This window comes from Nematostella vectensis, chromosome 12, assembly GCF_932526225.1.
Source record: "Nematostella vectensis chromosome 12, jaNemVect1.1, whole genome shotgun sequence".
NCBI classification, from domain to species: domain Eukaryota; kingdom Metazoa; phylum Cnidaria; class Anthozoa; order Actiniaria; family Edwardsiidae; genus Nematostella; species Nematostella vectensis.
In genome coordinates this window covers 4,445,337-4,469,701 of record NC_064045.1, presented here as the reverse complement: position 1 = coordinate 4,469,701, position 24,365 = coordinate 4,445,337, and the positions used below count along the sequence as shown (strand labels likewise).

The following is a 24,365-nucleotide window of genomic DNA, read 5'->3' as shown; positions in this document are numbered from 1 at the left end:
CACCACATCCAGCAGTCGCGCAAAACATAGCAAAATTTAAGGCTTGACTCCAATAACTGAGGTTTGGGGCGTCGAGCCACCTACTAGCCTCCTTTGCTGTTCTGAATACTAGCAAGCTGTCGGTGAATATGTCCCTAAAAACAAAGTGTGTCTTCACCTTTGGTGTTATAAAAACATTAAAAGAGACGTAATTATTTCTCGTAGGGTTTTCGTCCCACAGCAATATCTTGTACTCTGCACGCGCGTCTAGTCTGTATTGTTTTGGGAACCCAAACAGTTGCTGGATCGTTTCCTTGTATGCTTGTGTGTCGTCGGCGACTAGGAAATCCTGGATATTCTCGGGTTTCCAGCTATTACCAGGGAAGTGATATAACGTTTTGACTAGATTCCTATTCTTGTCGAATGGATCGTATTCGTCCCCATTGAAAACGAATTACACATCGCCATGCTCGTCGGCAGAGAACCTAAAGCGTGAATAGTAAGGGTACCTTTTCACAAATTCTGTAAACTTCATCTTATATGACATATAAGATGTTTTTAAATCAGTCCTTTACGCATCTCAATTCATAGATCCATCCTACGGGAGTTCTCTCGTACAGAAATTTCACCGAGCGGGTCGACTCGCCAGGTCTTTCAAAATCTCTTCTCTTACTGTTTCCCTCAGCTTGGTGATGTTTACGTTTTTTTCGTCCTCTCTTACCGACTTTTGACGGATCTGGAGCTTTAGAGCCTCAAACTTGTCCAACTCGTTCAAGATTAAAGAGAACTCTTCGTCTGATATTTTGTTGTCTTTAAAAGCTTTAGAGACCAGGTCGCGTATGCTATTTACTTTTGCCTTTGCCATCGCCGCTGTTTGGTCGTGCTTGGAGACTTTTTGCGACAGCCGTTTAGAAACCGCCGCACAGCCTACAGACGTAAGACCGAAAACACCGGCCAAAGCACCCAACGGAACTCCGACGACGATACCAAAACCCGACAGAGAAGTCCCCAAACCACTAGACCCAAGAATGACGGATAAGAGTCCTAAGACCACACTTAACTTTGAAAACACGCTCTGCCCTCGTTTATACTTTTTCCTCACGTTCTCGTAATGTTTAACTTCTTGCTCCAAACTTCCCAAAACATCGTGGGTCTTTTGGAGTCTGAAGTTATCACCCGAGGGGCTGGCCCCTCGGGGTACGTTCGGGTAGATTGAGTTGTACTCTTCCATAGCTTTATTATGGGGAGAGTTTATTCTTTAAGTGATTTCTAAAATTAGACGTATCGGGTAGAGGCCACGCTCTATTGTATTTCCGTCGCCGTCCTTTACACTAAAACGGAGACTACTCACGTAACCGACTGATGTAGTACTGACCTGTATCGGATCGTGTGGATCAATGTATATCTTTCCTCCATCAAGCTCTACACTTGCTAGGACTTGTGAGGGAGCTCCTTGTCGGAGGGAGTCGGACGCGTCCACAAGATCGCAGTGGATAAAAATAGCCTCGTGGCCTATCATCTTTATCTCGTGGCGAGTGTTTGCTTCCAGCTCCCCGGTCTTGAGTCCTAACAGGCAGGCAAGCGGCTCATTCAACACGACGTTTCGATGAGCTTCGAGTGACGAGTCTCTAATAGAGATTGGCTTTTCACCAAGACGCAGACCCTCGTCTATTTGACGTTTTAGCGTCTCGATCGTATGCCGCCCCGCAGGGATCCTAAGGATGATGTTCTCACCGTCGGAGACCGTTCCCTCGCTTGAGAGACTGTTACAACGATTATGAAACGCACATCCTCGCAGCGCGATAAACCGCGGCTTTTCAATAGGGTGTTCTAAATAGACGGTAAAGTCACCAACTCTTCCTTCGATGTAGAGTATTACCATTTGTTATGATTTCCGTCTCCTTTTAAATCGTTCTACGAAATACAGGACGACAGCGACGATGAGAAGCCAAGCGTTTTTAGCTAAAAAGCCAACAACTTCACCCGCCGTTCTAAATATGAAACTAGCTATCGCACCAACCATTCCTGGGAGTATTTCTCCTAATTTTTTGCCTATTGTTTTCAGACCGTCTCCAACGCCTTTTGCGACACTTGTCAAACCCGTCTTCAGGTTAGAGACAATAACACCGATAACAACACCCACAGCGGTGACGACAGCCACGGTGGTGAATCCGTATTTCTTAAAAATCGCTTTGACACGATCTTTCAACGACATTCTCTCTTCAAGATTTTCTCTCTCCAATTGATTCTCTTCCAAAGTCTCATCTATGACAGAATTTCTTTCGCTGAGCTCTTCATTTTTACGATCTATAGCTCTTAGTCTTTCTTGGTTAGTTGTTTCACTTCGTTCCTCATTATTTTTTCTCATTTGCTCGGTGTTTCTCTCTTCTTCTTCTCTGAGTGTATTACCTGTAGCGTCTAGTTCGTCGAGTTGAATCTGAATTTGCTTGTACTTTCCAGATCTGATTTTGTCGTCGACACTCTTCCGCACCGTTCTATCCTCATTATACAACCTTTCTGGTATAGTCCAACCACCTTTTCTCGCAGAATAGAAGGAAATGAATTGTTTTCCTCTCTCATCCGTTGAAATCTGAACTAGATTTTCATCAAGATCTGGATATTTCGATAACAAAAGGTCTACCCTAAGTGTGTCCGTTGAAGGAGAACCTCCCATATTCTGTAACTCCATGTACTCGGGGACAGCCCTCCCGGGGTTTCGTGTTTTCCATAAGTCAGTCAACCTCCTACTCACATAGCTTGCACCTCTACCAAATCTGTTTGAAATCCTTTCATTCCATGATTCTCTTCCCTCACCATCGTTTGGAATAAGAGAGTCATAATCTTCGTCTACAGTAGTATTCAAATCTTCTCTACCTTCTTCTGTTGTGGGATCAAAATCTATATCCATTTCTTATTTTGTTTGAAAATAAGAAATCTTTAAGTCGTGCCAGCTCATATCCACCTACTCGCTACATAGCCAAGGGCTAACATTCCACCTCCAACATATGCCATCTCTCCCATCTTTTGGTTGCTACTTGGTCTGTAGTAATCTGAGAGCTCAGGCTCTTTCAAATCAAAATCTGGATGTGTTTGAGCGTATAGTTTGAAGGCCTGATCGGTCTCCTTATCATTCTGGTCTGCACGAAGTTTATTATTATATTCTTCCCCCAACCAATCCTGATATTCCTGTCGTTTTTTCTGCCAATCACCCATTGCTTGTTGATACTTTTCAAGCGCTTTATCGTGTCTTATTTTTTCTTTATCGACATGAGTAGCGTCAGAAGATAAGTATCTCGCTAGGTAACTCCCTCCAACGAATGCCGTCGCATTAAGAATAGCTCCACCAATCATCAATGCTATAGTCGCCATTTATTAATCAATCTGCGAGATCTTTAGACCGCCTACAGCGCTTTCGGCAAAATCTTTTGTGTTTCCAGATAATCTTTCAGATACATACTACCGGACAGGACAGCAACCCATTTAGCATAGTTTGTAACACTCGACGAAGGGTCGCTGATAAACGATTCTTTCATAGCCTTTTTAGCAACATAACCCACGCCGGCGGCCAATCCGACAATGACTGCTGAATCGGTAATCGTTTTCACAAGTTTGTTTTCAGTTGACATGATTTTATTTATTACAGATTCAGATAATCTTTAAATCACAACATTCCTATTTTTGGCGTCGCGTTCGGGAGGCTAGCCCCTCGGGCGGCAGGCCTCTCGAAAGTTTCAGTCTCGTTGGCGTTGATCTTAGGCGTCTTTTTGTAAAAACGCATATACATATCCAATGCGGTGAGCCCTATTCCGACTAGAGCCAGTACAGTTGTAAACGATAGCTCTGGAATCCAAGCGTCCGAGAGGCTATCCCCTCGAGCTCCCTCTTGGTGGGGTGTCTCTGCCCGTGCAGCGTCTTCTGAACTCGCCTCCGCCTCGCGTTTCATCTCCCTAGCAAGTGCTTCTCTAGCCCTCCTATTAACTTCGGCAGCTCTCCTACCAGCAGCGACTTTTTTAGGATCTTTCTCCTTGCTTTTTGTCGGTTGTGGGTTCCTAGTGATCTGTTCAACCTCCTGATTTTCGTCAGACATTTCTTATTTCGATTTACAATAAGAAACATAATCTTTAAATGGCGTCCTAGCAGTTGTGCTCAAGAGTTTGCTCAGTTGTGCTCAGTTGTGTTCAAGAGTTTGCTCAGTTGTGTTCAGTTGTGCTCAAGAGTTTGCTCAGTTGTGCTCGAAACTTCTTGAAGTTTGTTGGAAGTCTCCTGTGAAGAAGGTGTTAGTTTAACATGCTTAGCGACTCGGAAGAGACAGCTAGCAAGTGCTACCATCCTTCCTCCCTTCAATACCAAGAGACCTGCAAAGTTCGACAATTCGCGTTTAACCAACTCGTCGTTCTGTAAGTCTTTGCTAAGCGCTTCGGTGTCATCTACAGGAACTACATAGGAAATGACTTGAGACAGTACTTGAAGTGCTGATTCTACTAATCCATCAGTAACTTGCTTGCCTAAGACAGTCTGGTAGCGGACAAAGTATTTCTCGACGTCTTTCACCGAGAGCTTCTTGATATCACCAAGACTCATACCGACACCAAGAAATTCCTTCGTAGTCCCAAGAGATGCGAGAATAGCCAGCGATTCTCGTTTGACTTCAACATCGTCTTCGAGAGGCTCACCCTTCGAGCTCCCCTTAGACTTAGGCTCCTCTTCCATATAATCCTCAATGCTTGCCATCTTATTTTGTAAGTAGACCAAGATGTTTTTAAACCACTTCGAGGGGTCAGCCCCTCGAGCTCCCCAACTTTTCTCTAATCAGGGCTCACCGCGTGGCAGGAATCTCCAAATAACGTTGGAATGGATGTCGTAGGCAGAAACAGAGTCTGGAATACTTTTCAGTTTTCAGCAGTTCGACGAACTTTTTACGAGTCTCGACGTCTAAGTCACCCCCATAATCTTCAAACAGTGTTTTGGTGCCGATTTGAGATGGATTATGGAATGTAACCACACAGGCGACGTTATCACGGAAGGGCTTTGCTATGGATGTTAATTGTTGTGTCAATACCCACACTGATAACCCATCGTGTCTCCCTGAGAACGCTAGATCGATAAACTTGTTCGAGCGTTGCTTTAGATCTTTCGATACAGCACAGTCATCCAAAACGAGTAACGTATTTTTACCAGAAAATAGCACCGCACAATCTGTTAGTAACTCGTTAATCTCATCGGTGTTACTAGAATCCGGTGATAATACCAAGAAACGTTTATCTCCGTGAGCAAATCCACGATAGGACTTATTTTTCGCATAAGTCGGACAAATCAACACAATGTATTCAAACACATGCCGGAACGGTCCCCGGAGCTGTTCCGTGAGGTACTTTGTCTTCCCACAATTAGTAGGTCCTGTGATAATACAATGAAAAGGAACTTTTTCCCGTAATTCTTCCATTCTTTTTGTATTATCACACAAGTCCTTTTTAATACATGATTGCTCTCAAATTCGAGTTCATAACCTCCATCAACGCGTCGGCTACTACAAACATGTAGCAGGTGATGTTTCCCGTCCCTCCAACTTTTCGTTTCATTTCTAGTTTTACTCCGTCCCGCGTGTTGTTCAAGACCAGACCTCCTCCGTGAATGCTGTTATCTGGATGTGCCCTCAAGTCGACCCACAGAGCAAACTTGTTATTAGCGTAAAAATCCTTTTGCTTAACACCCTCTCTACCGAAACGTTTCTTTACCGACTCCCAGAGGTCCGGCGGTGTCATCCCCTTGGAGTAGAGACGGTTTGGCATGCCATCCACATTAATGTTGATCGATGTGATACTTGGATTGACAAACTTTTCGGAATCCCTTGCTCCTCCTGTGTAGCTCTCTGTGAACAGACACAATATCCCTGTCATTGACCTCCTCGGCAGATTAATGTGCTCGTTTATGACACCATCATTAGGTTTGGAAATGGTGAACGTTTTGTGGAGAATGACGTTCTCGTAAAAGAATCCTCTACCAACCTGATAAGCCGACAACGCCTCACGAGCCAAGTATTCACTTGAGATGCAAGCATATTCCAACTCGAGGTTTGTGATTGTGTACGTTGGAGTCTTGACCGTGTCAGCATAAACAACGACGTCGGAAACTAGGGCTAGAGTAATTTCAAAGATTAGCGGATGAGGTAACGCCTTTGGATAAAAGACCCCATGCTCGCCGAGAATAGGATGGTCGAGTGGAATGCAGTACTTGGTGTTGTGAACTGCTGCAAGAGCTACTTCCTTAGCATCTGATGTCGCTTTGTCACCTGCGTTTGTCCTGAGCTTCCTCATGTTTTCAGAGGAGATACCTTGTTTTATTCTATCCTCACGATCTTCAGCTTGTAAGTATAAGTCGTGATAGGTTTGGAAGAGATCGTATCTTTGAGTATCCTGTAGTGTTTCTCCACCGAAAAGAATCTTGAGCCTTGACACTAGGTTCCGGCCAACGTTGTTGACGAGAGTATTATTCGCGTGTCCTGTGACGTTTAAGTCAAATAGTAAGGATACACTACCTGGAACAATCACTACATTTTCAGCAAGTTTTGGAATATTTATATAGAGGGTTTCTCCAGGACTTGCCGATGAGGGATTGAATGTAATCCGATTCAGCGACGATTCCGCTTTCAGGCCGAAGGGTTCCCGTGGGATCCTGTTTGGGTTAATTTTTTCTGATATCGCTTGTGCCATCTTTTATTTTAAGAAAAGAGAGATAATCTTTAAATGAGTAACGAAAGCAGGTTATCAAAAATATACTATTCCACCGATGGGTACTGGAAAGGGTATTCAGCTATTTCTAAATTAGCTAGTGCCGCTAAAGTCAGTGAAGCTGAGGCTAAGAAGTGGCTTGAAAAACAGGCGTTGTGGCAGATCTACCTCCCAGCTCCAAAGTATGTCCCCAGACCGCATTGGACTGTGAATAAACCTAATCAGATTCACCAAGCCGATCTGCTGTTTATGCCCCACGATAACGTAGGCAGAAAAACCTACCGTTACGCGTTGGTTGTGATTGATATTGCCTCGAGATATAAAGATGCAGAAGCACTGACTACCAAGGATTCGAGTGGAATTGCTAAAGGGTTTGAAAAGATATACTCCAGAAAACTTAAATGGCCTCATACGGTGATTGTCGATCCGGGGACAGAATTTAGGGGAGAGGTAACGAAGATTATGAAAAAGAAGGGGGTTACCATCCAGCGAAGCGAAGCTGGGAACCATCGCGCACAGGCTTTTGTCGAACGCGCCAATAGAACACTGGCGGAGAGGTTGTTTTCTCATCAGTATGCTCAAGAAATGATTAGTGATGATCGATCTAGAGTTTGGGTGAAACGATTGCCAGATGTTTTGAAAACTCTGAATAGTCAACCCATAAGAATCACTGGCAAAGAGCCTGCAAAATCTATTGGTTTGAAAGAGGTTGATATTGATCCTCCAACGTATAAGCGGCCTGTTGGACTTGATGAAGTTAGACTACCACCAGGGGTTAGAGTTAGATATCTGTTAGCTCCTGGAGAAGAGGAAGGAGGTGAACGCAGACGAGCCACAGATCCTATTTGGAGTTTAAAAGTGTTTGATCTATCACGCAGTGTTGTTTCAGTTGGACAGCCTGTGTTGTACTACCTCTCCGAAGGCGCTCCAAGGAGGTCGTTCGTTAGGGAAGAACTTCAAGTCGTCCCTGAAGATACTGAGCCACCACCTAATAGCGTTCTGAAATGACCGTGAGCGAAGGTGTGAATACCATCATCACAGATGACCCGTTTATCATCCTCATGAGATAGAGCGACCTTGTTCACCGTTTCAGTGTAAACATCATGCTTATGACTTCTGATGACATTCATAAGTCTCATCTGAGGTTTCTTACCAAATAAGCAATCCTTGTAGTCATCGAAACCGATGCTCTTCTTGACGACTGCTCTCTTGACGCCCTTGCATTTCTTTTCTTCTTTACCTTCATCCATCTTGTACGAGTAAAGTTTGGCCCTCAGTCCTACAAATTCTGTGATTTGCTGGCCCCCAGCCTCATCTTTAAACATTCCGATGACTTTCTTGTTCACACCCACCTCAATACCAGATGGGTGACCCTTCGGAAAGTTGCTGGTGTCAAACATGGACCTCACATCCCCGCTGATGTCCTCGTAAAAGTCTTTCGTCTCGATCTCATACATCAGGCTGTCAGTATCAGTGAATAAGAGCTTTGCATCCTCACCGTACTTGGACTTGACGAAGTTGTAGTGGAAATCGTACATGAGCGTCTTACTCAGGTCCAGAATGGACATGCCCAAGTAGACAGGCTTGTTGAAGATCAGCTTTGTCTTCTTCATGTGGATGGCGGCTAGATTCTCGCAAAAGATGGTGCGATGTTGATAGTTCGGCTTTGATATGAGCTTCTTGGCCTGCTTCTCGTCCGTCACCAACCGAATGTCCACCCTGTTCCTAATGTTCTCCATAGTCTTACCAAAGACGGAGTTGTTCATTAACTTGAAAAAATCTTTCTCAAAATCGTTTGTCGCCTTGGCTCTCAGATCGGTGTTCAAGTCAATGTAGGGCCCCAGCCAAGCAGACTCCTCAAAAGTGACACCCCTGTGAATCTTGGTGACTTTTAGCCCAAAACTCACATAAAGTCTCAGAGTCTCATGGTGGATAACGTACTTTGTCTTGTCGTTAAGGTTTGGGACCAACTTGTCCACATTGCCTAGCCCGATAGATTCCGGGGCTAGTGGGTAATCGTTGTGTAAGTCATGTAGGTGGTGAGGGTACTCCAAGTCAACCTCCAGAATGCATGGGCGGTCTCTCCAACCTGACAGCTCTTGGTCACCCATCCACCTGAAACCGTGAGTCGGTAAAGGGTTGCTCATCGCCCAGCCATACAAATTGTTAGCATCAAGGTAGGTGATATATTTTGTGGGTAGGTCAGGGTCATACTCCTTCATGTAAGGGTTATTCGCCTCCCCATGTCTGTTGCTTATCATGGAGACACCCCCACGGATGCCCTTCTCAATCATGAGCAACATGTCATAGTCCGTTAGAAGCTCTAGCCTCACCTTGGTGGTCTTCAACGCTGCATCCCAAGCCAACCCTGGCGCTGTGTAGTACCAAGCGGGGTCCAGACCGTAATTCTTGAGACAAACGTCCCTAAAGTTCTCGAAAACGTCAGCTAAAAGCAACACATCCGACTCTAGGTACAGATTGTGGTAATCCCTCATGGTTCCCATCCTAAAGACCTCCCACACTCTCCGCGCGTGTAGGTGATCCTCCTCCGATATGTCGGTGTCATTGAGTTTGGAGTGGAACGCCTCTCTCTGTGGGAGCTGTGTTGCGTCGAGCTTGCTAAAGCCGTCGAACCAGTCGTAAGGGAAAACACCCTTCCTCAACAACAGCTGGAGCTCCTCCCCCTCATAGTACTCCGCCAGGTTTTTGAAGCACTCCCTTGACATATTACCTACTAGACTGTCGAGACTGGCCGACATAAACCTGAAACTGTCGATAAATCTGATATCACGTTTAACATCAATCTTGTTGCCCTCCTTGTTCGTGAAACTGTCGACTACAATCTGTTTTGTGAAAGAAATATACTTTTCCTCGTTATTAGGTATACAGTTTATTTTACCTTCCGATGTACCAAGGTTCTTGATAAATAGATGGCTGTCGTACCCAGACAGATTGTGAAAGATAACAGGAAAGAACTTTGGAATTTTGTGATCTAAGTTGCATGCGTTGTGAGCAGCACCTCTGTACTTCCCTGTAAGGTGGCAATGGTCCAAAACCTTGTCTTCCCCTAATTCACCCTCACAGATGTGGCAGTGAGTGGCGTCGTTATAGGCGATTTTGTCCTTCGGAGTCATTTTCACCTTCTTAGGGAACCTGAACTTATCGTAAATTTTCTTAATGTCTGACTCCAAAGACTCTACGAAAAGCTGTGGGATATCTTCGTCTGGAGATTCAGCTGTGTATCGTACAAGCTCGGGTGGGGATATATCTCCGTCGAAACACTTGATGAGATAGCAGAAACCAGACGGTTTGTGCTTCTGGTATTGCTTAGTGAAGCTTTTACTCCCATCTGGGGAGCATGTGTCTATATTCTCTGTGAAGCTCTCAAAGTCGGCATAGACAACAAAGGGGACACGCATTTTTCTGTTGTAGTTTTTGAATTTAATGTGGGGTAGATTTCCATCCTTATCTATCTTAGGCATCTCTATTCCAACCGCTTCATGATTGCCGCAGCATTCAGAATGTTTTTCTAATGATTGTTTGCACCGAAACGAGTTCAGACATCTACAGCATAAAAAACGAGTATGATGAAACTCATCAATTTGAGTAGATACTAATCTCATCATATTCTTTATCCAGCAGTAATGATTCGTCTCATCATCCGAGATGAGAAGTAAGTTGATTGCATTATCTGGATCCTTCTCACTGATTCTCAATGGATATATTTTGGTTTCGTATCCAAACACATTAACCGTATACTGGTTCTGTTTCTCGAACTTGTCAATCTGTTTTAGTGAGACGGGGAACTCTATCCCTGACCAGTCGAATTTCTCAGAGTTCTCTATCATTTGTTTACTGAACCTTTGAGGATCTTTCTCCCTAGGATACACAGCAGAGGTTACTGCCCACTTGAAACATTCGTGATCATTCTCGTTCTTAACATTGATGATCGCCTTCTTAGACGCTAGTTTCGGCGGCAGCGGAATATAGGAAGACCCAGAAAGCGGTTCAAAGGGATCTATGTTGATGTCAAAGTATTCCACTTGGTCAAACTGCCATCCGGAGCCTTGCTTCTGGAACAGCTCAACTAATCCGAGTAAATAATTTGTCATCGTATCGAACAAATCAGAGAGATCAGTCGACTCTGTCACAATCTCGGGCTTTTCTGTATGAAAATATCCCAGTTCTTCTTCGATCTGAGCTGTAGCCGGATCCTCTTTTATAAACCCGCAAGTAAAGATAAACTTCACTTTGATAGGCTTTTTTTGTTGACTGATGAGCTCTAAGACTTTCGGTTTGATTCTGACGATGAATGTCTTGGGGTCGTAACCTCTCTGCCCGGCTATTCCGTGGGTTTTAAGATACCCCTTCAACGCCGTCTGTTGTTCCTTGGGTGTGAAGCGATCTTCCACCTCCTCGTGTAGACGCTTAATCCTCTCCTTCAGACGTTTGACCCGTTTATCTGCAGCCTCTTTGGCGGTCTTTTTGATGGGCTCAGGGACATAAGATAGTATCCAATCCGCAAACTTGTCTAACTCGCTCTTGATCGAGTTGGCCGCCCTGTTTGCAAAATGCTTGAGTGATTGGACGCGGGAACTCCGTGGGGGTTGGGAGGGTTTTAGAATAGGGACATTAATCTCAGGTATCGGGCCGTCGAGAATACTCTCCGACGTGTTGGACGGGGTAATGCGGGGTGGTCGTGGCAGCCCTTTGACAAGTTTGGGTAAAGGAACCCGTCGGGGTGGTGGTGGTGGTGACGTGCTGGTCAGCGCCCCGACGAGCTCGTCTCTCCGCATCCAGTAATATCTTGGGATACCCCGCTCCTTAGCGAGGGCTTTCAGATCTTTCACCTTCAGGTTCTCCATTTCTATCAAACCAGCCATGTCTTTAAACCACTTTTCAAAAGCTTTTTTAGATGTGAAGCTGAGAGGCTAGCCCCCTCGAGCTCCCCCTAGGTGCGACACGTGACAAAGTGATTGACAGGTGGGCTTGGCTATCACGTGACAAAGTGATTGACAGGTGGGCTTGGCTATCACGTGACAAAGTGATTGACAGGTTTTTTACAAAGTGATTGACAGGTGGGCGTGGCCGTCACGTGACAAAGTGATTGACAGGTTTTTTACAAAGTGATTGACAGGTGGGCGTGGCTATCACGTGACAAAGTGATTGACAGGTTTTTTACAAAGTGATTGACAGGTGGGCGTGGCTATCACGTGACAAAGTGATTGACAGGTGGGCTTGGTCGTGCAAGAGATCTCTGGCAAACTCGCGCATGCGCAGGTCGCGAGGCTTGGCGGAGGTGTGCGGAGACTTTTGCGCCATTTTGGAATGAAATTTGGGGAGATCAAAAAGTTGCGCCAGCTGCGCCAAAACCCTACTACTCTTTAAGACTTAAGACTTTAAGAAGCGTCTACAGTCTGAAAACCAGCGGTATAGACCTATTGTCTAGCCAATCAGATATTACCTACAAGTGACTTGGTGAAAACAAAATGGCGATGCAGCCACATAGGCGGAAAGGTGAAAATAAATAAGTGATTTGTATGACCGAGAAGGACTTGTTCTCGCTAATATTGCACTCAATCAATTTGCTAATAAACGTTTGTAAAATTGTATTTTATAGGAGGAAGAGGATCGGATTACGGTCGTCGCGATCAGGCCTGGGGGTAGGTGTATTGTTCTTCTCTCGACAGAGATCTAAAACTAATTTCCACGATCAAATGCGCTTAAAAGTAATGAAGAACTTACTAGGTATTGCTGGATGAGCGTTTTTCTTTTGTATTTAACACATTGACCCCTCAACCGGCCTGTATCAACCCAAAAAAATCGTAAATGCAAAATAAACACAACAAGATGAAGATACTTAGGCATCAGGGATAAATGGTCTAGAAGATATACATCCAAACAAGGTGTTGGCAACTACTCTTAAGCCAAATAATAGCACAGGTTCTTTGACAAATTTCTAATCGAACAAGGAAAGAAAAGCAGAATCACCCCTCTCAATAAAACACTCAAAATACCACACAAGGGAGAGAGATCAGCAAACATAGCTCAAGACACAAATAGATACCTTTATTCTGATCCTCCAGGTTCATTTCCATGGCCTCAAAACACAATGTCCACTCCTTGAAGGCTTGTAAAACAACTTGGATGCCATCACGGATTGCATAGCCTTCTGGGAGATCCAGGGAAAAATTCACGAGGGAAGGGCCAGTCAACACTCCTCTCCCCAAAGTCTGATGGTTTTTTATAAGTCTTTTCACCCCGAAGCCAAACAAATCAAAACAAATCAATTTGGTTTCAGAAAAGACAGCAATTAGGAGAGCTGTGATGATTCATTAGAAAATTATTTTCTCATCCAGGCAAAGCCAAACAGGAAAAAATCACTATGAATCCACCTTTGCTTGCAAATATCCATAAGCAAAGCACTCAATTATGCCCCAATAGACTTTATGGTATCCCAAAACACTCTACTAATATTCTCACAGCTGTATTTTTGATGAAAAAATACAAGCAACCATCAAGGTGTGCTCGCTTCAGCACAATTACGAGGGATTAAAAGTGGGGACCGCAAAGCACTGTTGGAAAGCTAGGATACTGCTACCTAGGTGCAGCTGTGTTTGACTTTGACGGGCTGTATAAAACTCAGAATAGGGGGAGGTATCTGTTTTGAGTCTGTTTTCTCTCCATTCAGCTCAAAAATAGCCAGGAGTCAATGGGTTAAATAGCTGTTTGTATATAACTACCTCAATAAGGAAGTTACCCTCTAAATACTGTCACTGTAGCTGCCAACATACCTTATAAGACTATTGCTAATCGACTCACTAGAATTTCTCTATCCATAGCTCGCCAAGATCTGGCTCACCTGGCTCTCCCACTATAAATGGCAGCCCAAGGTCTGCACGGCGGCGAGAAGCTGGTCATCCCTCTGAACTTGACCAGTACACCAGGTTTTTGGGGGATTGTAAGTATTCTACTAAAGCTGTATGAACCACTTTTTGGCCACCCAGGGGGGGGGGGGGGGGTGCGTGCACCCTGTGCACCCCCATGTGTAGCGCCTGCGTATACAGTGGTACATATTTTAAGCAGCCATGTCTGGGACCATGCAGAGTGGCTGCTTCGTAGAGGTTGGTCACTGAAAGGTGGTTTACAAGAAAGCAATGAATCTGAAAAGATGGTAATAGCCATCTAGCATAATGAGTCCAGAATGGCTACCAGGGAGACTAGTGGCATACAATAATCATGCTTTCTAAATCAGCATTTACTTTCTCTGGTACTTGTTACCCTTACTGGACATTTTGTAATTGTAACGTATTGAGTGTGATTACACAATAGTTGTTATTATTTCATTACTATTGCTATTATTATTGTTATTATTTTTAATAAATTATTATTATCATTAATATACCTATTTTGTGTTTTTAGTGTGGCATTCTGTGGAAAGAGATCTCAATGAAAATCCAGGTATAAAGTCTGTTTGTTATATTATACTGCCTACTGATAGCTATGGCACACAGGGAATTTAGTGATTAAATTCCCATGCAGAACAAGGGATTATTAGTTGAAGTCACAAAAACTGCAGGCATTTTGCCATGGTATACTGTAAGTTTGTAATCCCATGATTACAAAGAAAATGATGCGTGAGAACAAATGAAAACAATCCATTCTTTCTTGAAATTTTGCACCTGGAGTAGATATGAGGTGATCAGGTTGTATTACCTTGGATATTACCACTCTCTAGTATCCATTGGCACTGTCCTGGGCCAGCTGAAAGCATAGCAATCCACATAAAGTTGATTTTTGTATGCCATTAATGATCAATGAATTTTCCACCTAAAAAAAAGGTTTGGATAAACAAATTGGGGCTTTAAGCATTGTGTTTTCAGTCTTCTACTCTGTAGGGTATTTTACTAGGGAATAGTTATCAATGTTTTTCAATCTTTTCTTTCACTTGTGAAGCTAGGTCTTTTTTATATTTCAGGAAAAGTAACTATATTCACACTCAAAGAGTTCAATCCTGGAAACCAAGGTAAAGCTTAATATGTTAAGGCCTTTCATTAACTTTCAAAGTAGGCGGTTGAGATTGATAAGTAGGGGGTGGAGGTTATTATTTTTTTTAAGTTGACTGTTTAAAAAAAGTAACCGGCGCTCAATGGAAAATAGCTGGCCACTCCGCCGGCCGCTGGGGCATAATGAAACCCCTAATGTTAAATAAAAATGCAGATTCAACCAGTTATTACTGTCTAACCAGTGACACAATCGTGAAAAAAAAAAGAATAAACATGCTTCAAAACATGCCAAAAACTTAGACATGGCATAGCAGTCACTGCTATAGCCTACGACACACTAGGCAACTTTTATGCTCTTATACGAATGAATATCAATCGCCAGATGAAAATCACATGGTCTGTATGCTAGTGCTGTTGAGACGGCCATTAAATTTGGTCATACGAGAATACGAAATTAACTAGTGTATCATAAGACAGAGAGTGGCAACTCCTAGGAGCCTATTTTTTCATGTGCTATTTGGAATATTACACCTTTTATATTGGTGTACAATGCTTAGGTTTCATTGCCAATGCCAAGCCTAGCACTTCTAAACTTACTGAAAACCTCTCAAATATAAATGGCATCTGAACTCCAACTTTTTAAAATCTTTTTCCAGAGGGACCTTATTCTACTTTTGATGTTGATGGTTTTTTTGCTGACCTAAACAAGACTTTCTATCAACAATCGTCCCACTACCACCCTAACCTGATGCAGGGTGTAGGTAGCTACCAAGGCACACAACCAACTCCAAATCAGCAACTGAAGTCATAGAATGAAAGACATTTATCTAGGAAATGCCAAGAGTAGTGTGATATCCGGGGGGGGGGGGGGGGGGGGGGAAGAAAAGTAGACGGGGGTGATCATCACATCTTTTAGGGAATAAATTTCAACCAACCCATATCCCATATCCCTTAGGGGGTGTTGAAGGATTTTTCTTATTCTGCTATCTCTTAGGGTATAAAATGCAAACTAACTGCTATTCCTTAGGGGGTATTTTATTTTTTTCCTGATTCTTTTATTTACACCCAATTTGCTATCTCTCAGGGTTAACAATTCCTTCTACCACACCCAATTTGCTATCTCTTAGGGGTAAGAATTTCTGTTGACCACACCCAAAGTGCTATCCCTTAGGGCAAAAATTGGTTTTTCAGACGATCACTCCGTCTGTTTTTATGAGCCCCCCCCCCCCCCCCCCCCCCCCCCCCCCCGGGGTGAACTCAATGGGAAGACGGAGGAGGACTATTGCCCCCTTTGATATCATTTATTACTTAAAGGTCAGGCATGCCACCATTTTACCCCGTCAAAAAGCATCCATTCCCATCAGCTAATTTTAGCAATTAACTAAGATGCTTTTAATCAAACATTGTTGCTCAAGTATCAGACTTGAATTGGGGGTGGTTATTTTGAAGTTTGATTGAAAGTAGACTGGTGTATTTTCAAATGTAAACAATAGCAAAGTGGATGGTGCCAATCAATGTGGCAATTAATTTTTTTCAGAAGCTTGTAGAGAAAACCTTATTTTTCTATTTTCTGCTCACTAAACCAACACATTTGCTTTACTGAAAAGAGGACTAAAACACTTATTTGAACAAACTATAACAAATGCAAACACCAAAGCTTTATTTTATACCAAGGCATTTTATTTATTTTAATTAGAGTATTTGCATATTCAATTGAAAATGTTGCCCAGTCATGGTAGAAATTATCTCTTGCCTGTAACGATTGTAGAGAAAAACATTTATTCAAATGAACTCATCTTAATAGATCGCAAAATATTGTCCTCTGTTTTGTGGTAAAGGTTTTCTTTTGGATCAAAGGAGAAAAACAATCTTTTAAGGCTTTGCCATTGTAAAAATGCTGACATTAAACAATTATTGGATGAGGTTTTGGTGTTATCCAGTATAGTAAATTTCAAGACAAAAGGAGTCAGGCGAGGCAGAGAATGATTCCACTTGGTGAGACATTGCTTATTCCGGATATCACTAAAACCCAATTCAATAATGTATTTTTATTATAAATTGATTCAGGAAAACACACATTCAAAAAAACAAAATTTATTCCTGATTCCTGCCACTTCTCACAATCAAATCTTTGCCCACTTGGCCCAAGATGCATTGCGTTTTTCTGTAGTCTAATTATTTTAATGAGCTGAATATTCTATTAAAGGAGAGCGTCACGGTAACCCGATTACCCTTCTAATAAAGATACTGAGTACTCGCTTCGATCCAAATTTGTGCCTGATTTGACATCCAATAGTGATCGCTGGACCTCTGCTCGCTTGCTAAACCTCACAAACGACTCCAAAGTTCATCTCACTGATTTTTTTAAGCAGAAAACGATTATCCTTGAAAATAAAACGCTAGCTAATAAGAAAAAACATTGTTCGTAACAGAAACTTGGATTTAGCTTTCGGATGGGCAGTAAAACAGAGAGAATTTTGAAGATTTATCAACGGCACTTTTCCCCCTTCTCAGAGATCGATCCGGGCTATCCGTTTCCGTCGGCTAGAGAAGGTGTGACGCTCCTCCTTTAAGCTTGCTGATCATTGAAGAACCATTCCAGATGAAATCTATGTATTCTACCCTGTTTTTATCAATGATTCATTCTACTTTTTTTTAGACCAAACAAAACAAAAAACTTTGTGAAGCTACTCATGCACAAGGGGGCCCAAAGACTTTTGGTCTATTACCAGGAGATTTGATACAAAGTAGAGTGCTACCCTGGTCTAAAAACATTAATTATTAATGTTCTACTTTGTACCAGATATCCTGGTAATAGACCAAAAGTCTTTGGGCCCTCAAAATACACTATGAGCAAGATACTCCGGTTGAAGATTTTTCTGAGCACTTCCCTAAAGACCACAAACTCAGAAAAATCTTCAACCGGAACACAATCAAAATCAGTTATAGCTGCATGAGCAACACCAAGCAGATAATTGACAGCCACAACAAACGCATAATCGCATCAATAACAACCGAAGACGCTCCCACCTCCCTCGCCACCGCCAATAACAAAACATGCATCTGCAGACAAAAGAACGCGTGCCCCCTTGACGGAAACTGCGTCTAATCATCTGTTATCTACCAAGCTACCGTAACAAGAAAGGACAACAACACCTCCGAAACCTACGTAGGACTAACCGAGAACGAACTCAAGACAAGATATAGAAATCACACCGCCACATTCCGACACGCTAAACACAGAAACTCGACCGAACTAAGCAAGTACATATGGAACCTTAAAGACAACGACATAGAACACTTTATTTCATGGAAAATCCTGTCATCTCACTCCGCCTACAACAGCTCTAGCAAAAGATGTAATCTCTGCCTCAAAGAAAAACTTATCATTATCCGCCAACCCAAGCTATCAATTTTAAACAAGCGTAACAAGCTAGTGTCTTCGTTCCGCCACAGGAACAAAGCCTTGTTATGCAACAGCTGAACTATTCAATTTCGTCATAACAGCCATTCAAATTTCGCGCCCTATTTTTATGTTAATTTTATACATAGATAGTATATAAGTGATGGTAGTATTATATTCTTAATAAATCTCCTGATGAGTGGGCAACCACGAAACAGGCTTGTAGATGAAACAACCTTAGCATGTGTTACAACCTACGTCACCTCAGTATCAGAAGTGGCGGTTTACTATACATTCATTCACTGTTATATGAACGCCTGCACTCACGCATTATATATAAAACCAAAAAACAAACAAGCCTCTCTTCAGGTTCATGTAGGTCAGGAGGTTGACAGATATAATGTTATATCTATTTCCAGGAGGTTGACAGATATAATGTTATATGTATTTCTAGGAGGTTCACAGATATAATGTTATATCTATTTCCAGGAGGTTGACAGATATAATGTTATATCTATTTCTTAGTGTTCCTGGATTAACAAAGGAATTAGGATCTTTCACATCAATAATCAATGTAGGAAAGGTTATCTAGAACTCGTAGTTGTGGCATGTCTCCTTAGAATGTGTTACAACCTATGTCACCTCAGTATCAGAAGTGGCGGTTTACTATACATTCATTTATCAGAAGGCAATTCCATCAAGGTTTTCTTCTTTTATTTTTTTATAATGGAAATGTAGCTTAAAGTATATTATTAAGCTTTCATGGTTTATATTAATAGCTATACACAACTTTACATCTACAAAAATAACTTCAGGGAATTTACAAAAATATGGCAATGTACATGTACCAAAACAAGGATAGCTTGTGGTTTATAAGATACAGGCTTTCCATCCAAGTTATATGCAGGAAAGTTCAGGGAATATATGAGTGAAAAGTGGCTTAATTAGTGTTTTAAATTTGCAACAATTTCTTTTGGCAATTTGATTACAAATTATCCCCAAAATTATGTAACATTGATATAAATATTAATAGACAGAGATGTGAAGATTTTAAGTTAATAATTAATCTTTACTCATGGCACAGTAAGTCAATCAGTAGAGGGGCGATCTTTTGGGAGACCAAATGTGTGTCACCATGTTTTTATATCATTATAATATAATGATACAAGCTAAAATGTGCGAGAAACATATATTTATGGTCATAGCACAACCATTCTTGCTATACAACCATCAGCATTTTGACACAGTTCCAGAATGTCACACAACTACGCAAGCAAGCCATGCATGGCAATCCCAGTGATCTGCAAAGCTGCTACCTAAATGTTTTTATGTTGGTTCCTGGACAATGACTGGATGTGCTGGCAATATCCTGTGGCAACCACCAATGTCTCAATGTGCTCTTCAATACCTATACCAAATCCAATTTTTCATGGCATGCCAACTAGGACAACAGTAACCATGTCTTTTTGATGCACCATTGTCTTTTTTCTCAACCAATAATGTCATATGTATTCATTGTTGTGTGCCATGTCAAATATTTTTAAGTAACACACCATGGAACATGTATTTCACCGCATATGCAGTACCAATGAAATCCTTTCTCTGTGATGATACCAGAATCATCACCTGAATAAACAAATTTCACGTCGAATGACCAGCATGTCAAACTTTATTCCACTTGTGTTTTCTTCTGCTATGACTGCTGAGGGAACAGTACTGCATTCAAGAATCAGGATCAGGCCCACTCAACTTCAGATGAAATCTATAGGGAAACCAAAGGGTACATTAAAGATCATTGACCAGCCACTCTTTTGTCATAGTTTACATTCGAGAATACAACAGCTTATTTAAAGAACACTTTAAAACAACTGTCAAGAATAAAATCCGCTTCTCTATAAATATAATATTTAGCATGTATATCTATAAATATAATATTTTTTAGAATGTACATCACACATAAAGCAAAAGGAGATGCTTGGAAAACTGAACAGTTTGTATGTTTACTGTAGAGTAAACCAACTAGATTCTCTATACGTAATGTTAATCACGGGGTCATGTAGAAAGTATCAGCAGATTTCACCACATTGGATTGATGCACCACAGACAAAACAATCTTCTTTGGAGATACTAGATTCAATCCAAATTTACATAAAATGTATGTATCTATACATCAGTTTTAAAAAGGATGCACTTGAGAATCCATGTGCTGTAACCCACAGTGTCAACGGCAACATACTTACCTCGTCTGTAAGTTCATAATCTTGGTTGACTTGTGTCAGTTCTCAGTGGCTTTGGACCTAACAAAACACAACTTAGTGATCATACTGGTCCAGCTACAGGTGGATTAATTAGTAGTGCTGCAAGAAACACCTATACATCTTTGGTGGTGAAAGGCATTAAAATGTAGGCCAAAGACTGAGCACATTCCATAAGCATTATGTTGAAGACACTAACATCATCAGAAATAGTTGTCATAAAGGATTACTTAGACTGTGTATGAAACCATCCATTAGTTGAGTATGGCTGGTCCAGTGAAATCATTTGGGACAGATATCAGAACCTTGACAAGGACATCGAGAGGCTATTGAACTAATACAAGTATACTGCAACTGGCACGGGTTAACTGGTTACACATGTAGCAAAATGGCGCCATGAAGTGAATCCACTATGGGCTTGGCCGATAAGCTGTATTGGTTGCCAGAACCAAAGAGAAATAGGAGGCAATCTTTGGCAACACATGAAGTAAAGAGAGATGGACTATGATGCAGTGATCCATGTAAAGTGATGCAATCAGCAACAAAAGGCGGTGAAGTCAGTGTTGTTAGATGGTGACATTGCCAGTATAGCTTGATGATGCAACTCGGGACAAAATATGATGACGTAATCGGACAATGAAGTGTCCACAGATATTGTGTGTGGACTGATTAGTCATCTCTGATTAGTTTGTGCAACATTATGATACAATCATAAACCTAACTTTATGATGTAATCAGTGACAAAATAACTGCCACTCCTCAGCTGACCAACAGCGAACATCATGCAATCAAAATGATATGGTGACAACACAACTGGTCTCAACAGCAGAACTTGAAGTGTTAGGCGATGTGCGTGATGTTAAACAATGTCACGCAATCCATCTGATACAAGTACATCACAGCCTGACTGACACCCTTTTTATATTCAAGTCCTTGTTGCAATTATGGTGCAAGATTGCTGCCCAAATGGTAATAACTTGTGCAATATCACTCCTATCACGTGCACAAGACTCCAAGTGCTGATATAGCGATGTTCAAACTCACTGTTCAAATCGACCGGTCGGACTAAGGCGGTTACGTACGTGTGGTCTGGAACATGGCAACACGAGCCGCTACTGACTTCACTTCAGTCTGGGAAAAGAATGTGATCGGGGCGTGCGTAAGTATGTGTGTGCTCTACGCAATCCATTTGTGATACAACTTATGCGAGATACAAGCCATGTGGGACCCAGCCTCAGCACAGCGAAGAAAGCTTCATAAACTGCTACACCAGCATATGGCATTTTTGTATAGCGAGTGATCATTCTAACAACCTGTTGCGAACCCCAATAATTCGAAAAAATATACAACGATCGAGTTTGAAAGTGGAAAATATATATTTGGCAACCAAGCCAAACAAGTTCGCTTTCTAGTTGTAGTATTGCCATAAAATAGGTCATGATGCAAAGATTGCAAACGTGGCAGTCTACTCAACTTAAATGGACAACAAAGAAATAGACACTCACAACATACTGTCTCCAACGCAACTAAGGGAGCAAATTTCAGGAAGTCCTATACCCTCCTTTATATACACAACAGAAAACTGAGAACATTCTTAATTTAAACAAAAAATATGAATGCCTAATTGATGATTACGAACAATCGAGAAATACGCGGCTGCGAAAAATTGTACTTTTTGTGGACAGAGTTTTTGCACAGCGTAATTTTCTCATTTTTTTGCCAAGTCTGGGTTGGAAGCAAATCTTGTTAACCAAAAATTGCACTTTGTCGGGTCGGCTTACCTTGGATGACTGACGTGTAAGAGACTTGGTTTTATCCGCTGACCATCTATCCCTTAATCCTTTGCCAGTTGAACCCGCGGTCGTGGAAGCGTCCATACTGGCGGCACGATAGGTACGTCGGGAGCTATCGGGTTCCGTCGGTTTCGAGTCGTTTGAAGTCGTTTTCCTCAAAGGAGGCTTCGTGTGGTCGAGCCGTCGGCTGAGTACGGAGTCAGAATCCGACTGTCTGCGACGAGTTTCCGAGGTAGAGGATAATGGGCCGACTGAAAATTAACCAACGTATAAAGCATATAGGTAATGAAGAGTTTATTAATAGTAACTTTAAAGTCAACGAGTGTAATTTGTCCAACTCCCTACATTTCAGTTCAATAAAGGGGAGTCTGAAAATCTGGTCTACGCAAATCCCGCTCCACTTCTCGGTCGTGGTAACTAAAAATCTATTGCCGGTACCCTAAGCCCCGGTTTATGTCCTCAAAATAAGGCCACCGCATTTCCCGTTTTACCCCTTCAGAACGTAATAATAAAGACATCCTGAGGGGTAATGTTGACAGGCGTAGCTCTGTGTAGTGTCTGTGCCTCTCACAACTATATTCTGGGTTCCGATAAGAGATGAGTCTGTTGGTCATCGCTTTTTTACCGAGGATTTTTTTCCGTACTCTCCGGTTTTCCTCACTCCACAAAAATCCACATTTTCGGTTTTCAGACATGAGTTATATTGGCTTCCGTCATATTTATGCCTGCGGCTTGATCACGTTTTTTCAACTTCCTACTTATTCAGTATTTTAAGCGCAAGGAGGGTAACAGGAATTCCAAATTTATCTATTTACCTTTACTTCGCGGGTTTGCCTAAACCTATCAGTGTATGACTCACCTGCTTTCGTCGTATCCACAAGTGGAGTCTGTCTGTCTTTTGCTTCAAGCTCGGTCTTTAGCCGTCTATTCTCCGCCCTTAGATCACTGATCTGTTTGCGGAAATACTCGCTGGCGCCGGCGGAAGAGGAAGCAGACCCTCTCCGTCCCCCATCCAGCAGCCGCGCCTTGTACTCCCGCACGTCTTCCGTGTGCCGCTGAATCTCCTCATCCAGACGCTCCTTTAGGCTCTTCACCTGGGGGGAAAGGTTCACATGTAAAGGAATCCTGAGACAGAGGTGGATATACGGGATTCAGATGGGAGAAAGGTTCACATTGTCAAGGAATTCTGAGACAGCGTTTGATATACGGGATTGAAATGCGAGAAAGGTTCACGTCAAGGAATCCTGAGACAGAGAGATGGAAAATACGGGATTTAGATGTAAGAAAGGTCCACATGTCAGTGAATACTGAGAGAGAGGTGGAAATACGGGATTGAGATGTGAGAAAGGTTCACATGTCAAGGAATCCTGAGACAGAGGTGGAAAATACGGGATTCAGATGCGAGAAAGGTTCACATGTCAAGGAATCCTGAGACAGAATATATGGTATTCAGATAAAAGAAAGTCATTCATGAGATAACCGCTTATACCCAACTCCTCTTTGTGCCTCAACTTTAGCAGATATCTACATTACAATAGTCACTCGTGAGATAACCACTTATATCCATCTCTTCTTTGTGTCTCAACTCTAACAGATAACTACATTACAATAATCACTTTTGATGTTGATGGTTTTTTTGCTGACCTAAACAAGACTTTCTATCAACAATCGTCCCACTACCACCCTAACCTGATGCAGGGTGTAGGTAGCTACCAAGGCACACAACCAACTCCAAATCAGCAACTGAAGTCATAGAATGAAAGACATTTATCTAGGAAATGCCAAGAGTAGTGTGAACTCCGGGGGGGGGGGGGGGGGGGGCTCTTCAGAAAAGTAGACGGGGGGTATCATCACATCTTTTAGGGAATAAATTTCAACCAACCCATATCCCATATCCCTTAGGGGGTGTTGAAGGATTTTTCTTATTCTGCTATCTCATAGGGTATAAAATGCAACTAACTGGTATTCCTTAGGGGGAGTATCAGAAGTGGCGGTTTACTATACATTCATTCACTGTTATATGAACGCCTGCACTCACGCATTATATATAAAACCAAAAAACAAACAAGCCTCTCTTCAGGTTCATGTAGGTCAGGAGGTTGACAGATATAATGTTATATCTATTTCCAGGAGGTTGACAGATATAATGTTATATGTATTTCTAGGAGGTTCACAGATATAATGTTATATCTATTTCCAGG

General features: G+C 42.2%; 1 protein-coding gene across 2 annotated transcripts; it reads left to right on the top strand.

Moving 5' to 3' along the window:
• The first annotated feature begins 12,114 nt into the window (after positions 1–12,114).
• LOC116616596 lies at positions 12,115–23,984 on the top strand. Of its 2 annotated transcripts, XM_048719623.1 has the most exons (7): positions 12,115–12,224; positions 12,328–12,370; positions 13,550–13,668; positions 14,130–14,168; positions 14,686–14,733; positions 15,370–15,399; positions 23,795–23,984. In XM_048719623.1, exons 1-7 carry the CDS (start codon positions 12,197–12,199, stop codon positions 23,917–23,919), a joined length of 432 nt encoding a protein of 143 aa, XP_048575580.1. In that variant the 5' UTR covers positions 12,115–12,196; the 3' UTR covers positions 23,920–23,984. The 2 variants fall into 2 exon arrangements, with proteins under 2 accessions (XP_048575580.1, XP_032234470.2); XM_032378579.2 differs by lacking the exon at positions 23,795–23,984 and having other exon boundaries at positions 15,370–16,636.
• The last annotated feature ends 381 nt before the right edge of the window (positions 23,985–24,365 follow it).